The sequence below is a fragment of the Zophobas morio genome, unplaced genomic scaffold (assembly GCF_036711695.1).
Source record: "Zophobas morio isolate AGI-343-1 ecotype UQ-CSIRO unplaced genomic scaffold, CSIRO_AGI_Zmor_V1 ptg000014l, whole genome shotgun sequence".
NCBI lineage: Eukaryota > Metazoa > Arthropoda > Insecta > Coleoptera > Tenebrionidae > Zophobas > Zophobas morio.
Window position 1 is genome coordinate 20,219,830 of NW_026972119.1, and position 7,204 is coordinate 20,227,033.

The following is a 7,204-nucleotide window of genomic DNA, read 5'->3' on the forward strand; positions in this document are numbered from 1 at the left end:
AATTCTTTAAAATTTTTTCAAAATCAAAACACGAAGAGTTCCCGAGATTCATTCAAACTTATTCAGAATCAAAACACTGAGGGATTCCTAAGATTCTTTTAAACTTGATCAAAATCAAAACGTTAAAGGCTCGAGATATTCATTAAAATCTTTTCAAAAACAATATACCAGGGATCTTCGACATTTTTGCAAAATATTTGAAAATCGAAACACCCGGGATCCCCGATTTTTTCAGACATTTTCGAAACCAAAACACCAAAAGCCTACACTCCAAGTGTCCTCGAGACTTTTTTAAACCTTGTCAAAATCAAAAGAGCACGAATCCCCGAGATTCTTTCAAACGTATTTAAAATTAAAACACTAACATTTCCTAAAATTCTTTCAAAAGCAAAACACCAATGATTGTTTCAAACTTTTTCAAAATTAAAACAAAGGAGGTCCCTAGACGCCAAAAGTCCCTGATGTTTTTTTAACTTTTGCAAAATCAAGACACCACGGGTTTACCATATTCTTTGAAATTATTCAAAATTAAAGCTCCAAGATTCTGAAATTCTTTCAACATCTTTGTCAAAATGAAAACATCAGAGTCCCCAGATATTCTTTAAAATTATTTCAAAAGCAAGATACGAAGGATCCCGAAATTTTTTTAGCTATTTTCAAAATCATAATACTAGAGGCCCTTGAGAATCTTTAAAATTAAAAATTTTCAAAATCAAAACACCAAGGGTCTTCCAGATTCCCTTAAACTTCTTCAAAATCAACACACCAGCGCAACTTTTTAAAATCAAAACAACAGGGGTCCTCAAGACGATTTGAGACTTATTCCATATCAAAGCATCAGAATCCACAGACATTCTTTAAAATTCTTTCAAAAGCAAGACACCACAGATCCAGACATTCTTTCAATTTGTCAAAACCTAGATACCAGGAGTCCAAGAGATCCTTTCAAACTTTTTCAGACTCAAAACCACAAGAGTTTTGAGATTTTTTTAAACTTTTTCAAAATTACAACCCCCGTGGTCCCCAGACATTTTCAAAATCAAAATGCCAACAGCCCCCGAGAATCTTTAAAACCTTTTCAAAATCAAAACACCAGGGGTCCTCGAGATTTTTTTAAATTCTTTCAAAAACTAGACACCAGGAGTCCCGAGATTCTTTTAAAATTTTTCAAAATCAAAACAACCGGATTCGCGCGATTTTTCAAATTTATGCAAAATCAAAGCACCAAGGGTTCCCGAGATTCTTTCAAACTCTTTAGAAATTAATTAAAATGTCGGGGTCCCTAGAACAAAAGAAAAAGGGGCCTCGACATTCTTTAAAAATTTTTCCAATATCAAAACATCAACAGTTCCCAAGATTCATTCAAACTTATTCAGAATCAAAACACTGAGAGTTCTTGAGATTCTTTCAAACTTGGTCAAAATCAAAACGTTAAGGGCTCGAGAAATTCATTAAAATCCTTTCAAAAACAATACACCAGGGATCTTCGACATTTTTGCAAAATATTTCAAAATCAAAACACCCGGGATGCCCGATTCTTTCAGACATCTTCGAAACCAAAACACCAAACGTCCCGGAGAATCTTAAAAAAATGTTAAGAGACTTTTTTAAACTTTTTCAAAATTAAAACACCACGGGTTTACCAGATTCTTTGAAATTATTCAAAATTAAAGCTCCAAGATTTTCTGAGATTCTTTCAACATCTTTGTCAAAATGAAAACATCAGAGTCCCCAGATATTCTTTAAAATAATTTCAAAAACAAGATACCAAAGATCCCCAACATTCTTTCAGACATTTTCAAAATCAAAATACTCGGGATTCCCGATTTTTTTCACACATTTTCAAAACCAAAACACCAGACCTAGACGCCAGGAGTCCCCGAGATTCTTTTAAACTTTTTCAAAATTAAAACACCAGAAGTTCCCGAAATTCTTTCAAACTTATTCAAAATTAAAACACCAACATTTCTGGAGATTCTTTCAAACTTTTTCAAAATCAAAATATCAAACTCCCCAGAGATTCTTTAAAAATTTTTCGAAAGCAAAACAGCAAGGATTCCCGCCATTTTTTCAAACTTTGTCAAGATTAAAACTCAAGAGGCTTCCGAGAATCTTTAAAATCCTTTCAAACCTAGACGTCAGGAGTCCCCGAGCCTCTTTTAAACTTTTTTAAAATCAAAACACTAGGCTTCTCGAAATTTTTTCAAACTTTGTCAAAATTAAAACGCCTGGGATCCCCCAGATTCTCTCAGACATTTGCAAAATTAAAACACCAGATGCCCCAGATATTATTTAAATTTTTTTCAAAAACAAAATATATACCATGGATTTCCTACAATCTTTCAGATATTTTCAAAATCAAATACTAGAGGCCTTTGAGAACCTTTAATTTTTTTCAAAATATAGAGCCAAGATTTTTTTAAACTTTTTCGAAGACAAAACAATAGGAGTCTCCTAGATTCTTTTAAACTGTTTGAAAATCAAAACACCCGTGGTCGCCGAGATCAAAATAAAGACGCAAGATTCTTTAAGGACCTTTTCTTTGATGATATGGTATATGAAACAATAGATTTCCCGTTTTCGTCTGCCTGTTGTCTGGTTTAAATTTCAACCTAGTTTTCGTAAGTTTTTGGAAAAAATCAAATTTTTGTGACAAAATTTTACTATTTTGAAATTTTGCATAGGCTTTAAGAATATTGGTTTATCCTTTACAAAAATTTATAACTTACTTGAACCGAATGACCGACTTAAAATTTATTTAATGAACCAATTTATTTTATTTATTTATTAGATAAAAATGGCGCATTTGAGTTGTATTTTTGTCCTAGATTGTGATCCAAAAAAAAGACCATATTGTTGATGTTTTCAAAACACCGTTTTCTTTTTTTTTTTTTAATAATTTAAAAAAAGTTTTTAGTAATAAATGATATAATAATAAATTAAAAAAAAAAACAAACATCTTACTTAACTACCGTTTGTTTATCACAGGCACAGTACATTCCCAACAAAAAAAATTTACAAAATTTAGACGGCAATATTTAAAGAGAATACAAATTGTTGTTGATATACTTGCAACTTTACATTTTTATTGTGACATTTAAAATAGTCTAAACTATTTTACAATAAATACCCATTTTTGCTTCTATTATATACTACACTTGGACTAATAGTTCTTTAAAACAGCCAACAATGAATACGCTCGTCGTAAAATCTAAAAAAAGAAATAATAAACTACTAACTACAAGAATATTTTTAGTTGGACTATACCGTTGTGAATGTTACAAGAGACAAGTCGAATAATTTTCCAGCAGTCACAACCATGGGTTTCTGGGACCTCTCCATCAAAATACCTAGAGCTTTTTGGGCACCGATGCTGCACTCGTACCATTTACTCATATAAACAGCATTCGGTAAAGTCTTACTCTAAAAATAATTAAACTTAACACACATATGTTACCTTTAATTGAAAACCACCTCCTCAATGAGCAGCGTTCCGTAGTAACAGTAAAAAAATATTTGAAAGAACAACACACTAAGATAGTTCATCATAATGAGGGCAGTAACATCGATAGTTAACAACTGAAACACCAATTATTGCTACAAATAAGCACAAAAATACAAAAATTAATACCTTGCTAATTTGGAAACACAGAAGACCGATTACCAGACTACTTCCTGCAAACTGACTAAACACCACAGGCGAAAAACACTCCTGGTATTCTTTGACAAAACTAAACGAAAAATTGACTAAAATTAAAAATTTTACATAATTATAAATACATGTATACGTTACTTGAGAATTTTTTGATGACGCTGAACACAGTTTTTCAGCTGAAAATAAACTGCTTCATATTTAACGGATTCGTTGTGGACTTGAGCATCCAGATGTTGTAAATTTTCTTTCAGAACTTGGACTTGGGCAGCAGCTTGATGGACCAATCCACCTATTAAAGGGTCAATTGTGCCACATGCCAGGACTGCATATACGGCACCTGAAAATAAAGTTTAAAAGTAATTTCCACCTAAAATTTAAAAATTGTTCTTACCCAACATAACCAGAAAATGTACAATATGGTAACAAAGGGCTCTCTCTTTCACAAATTTGGGTATCCAGACATTCAGTGGCAACTGCTCCAGATTCAAGACAGCTTGTCCAATAAATCCGGTCAAACCCGCAATACACCCCACAAAAAAAACTTTGGAGTTCCTGCGACAAACATCCACACATTCTTCGACAATTTCTCTGTGTTTTTCTTGAACCACGGTGTAGAACGGATCGTCGAAGTAGTGAATACAGTTTTTAATCTGAGCACTATTTTTCACAAACGGGAGAAATTTGAACGTGTAGAACACCATAGCAACCATTATAAAGTCGTTGTAAGTAAAATTGGTAATATCTTCAGTAAACACGAAGTGCAGCAAACCCAAAGTCGTCGCCGGAATCATCGCTAAAATATAAATAACGTGAGCGTAGATTTTATGTAAACTCTGATGACTATTGGATGGATAAAGTCCGATGACTTTCATCACACGTATGTTAAGACTGAAACTATACGCCGCCACTTTTTCCATTTTCACTGGGAACTAAATGACTGGTTGCAAGCACGTACCTTATATAACTCGCTCATTGAATTTTTTTTTAATTCAACTGCGTTCCCCTCAATTACATTAATTTTACATCAAAGTCTCTAAAAACACGAACGTGATTCGAGTCGAATCGACTGACTTTCAATTAAAAAAAGACTTCAATGGATGCTAATAAAATTTTCAGGCGGTTTCTGTGCTGGTATGTAATAGCATCAAAGCCGCAAAGGTAAGAATTAAACATGCAACTGTGGGCTGTTTTTAGTTACAGAGGGCTTAATTAGTAGTTGCTTTTTTTATGTTTAGTAATTTCAGTGTGCTGTTAAAGCAAAGCTGATGTGGTGTTCGAGAATACGAGTACATGCGAGTGAATTGGTGAATAATTGAATAAAATCAATTGTTGTTGAAATCTGTTTTGTGCAGTTTGTTCTAAACACTCAGGGAATGTCACGTAACGTGTTTTAAATTTTATGTTTTCGTACGTCTTCTGATTGAAATTATTTCACACCTATGGTAATTAGTGTAAGTGAGCACTTTTTAATAAATTAAATCTAATTCACAACTTAAATCTGTGTTTCGACCTAGATTCTCAACCATGTCATCAATATTTTACGTAAACATAACTGAGTTACACTGGCTATTATTTCAGAACTGACGATTAGCTAGATCTTGTCAGACATATTAAGATTGTTAAAGAATTTTAGAACTGATTAATTTCAATGAAATAAACAATTCAAAAATAGGACCAGTAAAAAAATTAAAAATTCATTCTGCAAATTTTCTATTTTTATTTTGCTAAGAAAATTCGTTTTTCGTAATTCAGTTTTTCCACATTTAAAGAACAGTTCTGAAAAATCCAAAATCTGTTTTAGATTGCTCCCATTTCAAATCACAAGCGATACATCATTAATCACGCGTAAGTGACACTGTGGTGAGTCAACGTGTTCTTCGCATAGTATTTCAGCTGTACAATTAATTTAGAGATTTACCGTCCTAGATTCATATGTTTGACGTCTACGAGCGGATTTCTGTCCAATTTTAAGCATATTTTGTTCACGGTGTATAATTTTGAAAGTCAAAATATGTATTTTTATGTTTTCAGAAATAATTCGACAGATATCATCGGTAATTGAAATCTTCACTAATTAATTTACTAATACAAATTATTTTTTTTTAATTTAATTACTTATCCGGTCACTCTGTCTTACCGTGTAGAAGGTTTTCAGTGAAGCAAGTATGTGTTCTTCTTTACAAAGCACTTCTGTATCCGTCTATGTTTTTCTATATCAATCTACATATTTATATTATTCTTAAGTTGTTTATAAGTGCGTCATGACTATAAGAATCGTTAAAAAAGTAGACATATACTTCTAAACTCATAAAACTTGGCAAAAATGAGACTTCTGTCTAAACTTTGAAACTTTCTTTGGTATCATCGGTCACATTGGGTGCCAGAAACGCTATAAAACACAAGAAAACTTGAAAAGTATAATTTCAAGAATTTCGTAACGAATTTCTTGAATTTACTAACGGTAAAATGTGGAAATATATCCGTCTACATATATTCTTTTATATCGGTCTATATTCTACCATATCCATCTATATTTTTCCATAATCGTCCATACTCTGTCATGTTTTGTACATCCTTCTATATCGGTCTAGATTTTTGTATATCCTTCTATATATATACTTTTCTACATTCGTCCACATATTCTTCTATATTCTTGTACAACCGTCTATACGTACCCATACTCCCCTATGTCCATCTATAGAACGAAGGACGAAGGTCGCAAAGAACGAAGCACGAAAAGGATGAAAGACGAAAGGACGAAGAGGTCGAAGGATGAAAAGGACGAAAAGAACGAAGGACGAAGGACGAAGAACGGAAGACGAGGGACGAAAAGGACGAAAATTACGAAGGACGAAAAAGACTAAGGACGAAAAGGACGAAATATGAAAGACGAAAAGGACGAAGGACGAAGGACGTAGGACAAAAAGGACGAAAAGGATGAAGGACGAAAAGGACAAGAAGGATGAAAAGAACGAAGGACGTAAAGGACGAAGGACGAAAAGGACGAAAGACGAAGGACGATGGACGAAGGACGAAGGACGGAGGACGAGGGACGAAGGACGGAGGACGAGGGACGAAGGACGGAGGACGAGGGACGAAGGACGGAGGACGATGGACGAAGGACGAAGGACCGAGGACGAAAAACGAAGGACGAAAAGGACAAGAAGGACGAAGGTTGAAGGAAGAAGGACTAAGGACGAGGGAAGAAAAACGAAAAGGAAGAAGAGAACGAAAAACGAAGGACGAAGGACGAAAAGGACGAAGGATGAAAAGGAGGAAAAGGACGAAAGACGAAAGACGAAAAGCACGAAGGACGAAAAAGACGAAAGACGAAGGACAAAGGACGGGGGACGAAAAGGACGAAGGACGAAAAGACGAAGGACGAAGGACGAAAAATGAAAATTAAGAAGAGGATGAAACACGAAGGACGAAGGGCGAAAAGGACGAGAAGGACGAAGGACGAAAAGGACGAAGGACGAAGGACCAAGGACAAAAAGGACAAAGGACGAGGGACGAAAGACTAAAAGGACGTAGGACGAAAAGGATGAA

General features: G+C 34.2%; 1 protein-coding gene across 1 annotated transcript; it reads right to left on the reverse strand.

Moving 5' to 3' along the window:
• Window positions 1–3,163: 3,163 nt before the first annotated feature.
• LOC135128879 (odorant receptor 94a-like) lies at window positions 3,164–4,572 on the reverse strand. Its single transcript, XM_064055954.1, has 6 exons — window positions 4,047–4,572; window positions 3,794–3,992; window positions 3,632–3,731; window positions 3,475–3,579; window positions 3,268–3,423; window positions 3,164–3,211 (listed from the first exon to the last, which is right to left on the reverse strand). Exons 1-6 carry the CDS (start codon window positions 4,570–4,572, stop codon window positions 3,164–3,166), a joined length of 1,134 nt encoding a protein of 377 aa, XP_063912024.1.
• Window positions 4,573–7,204: the final 2,632 nt, after the last annotated feature.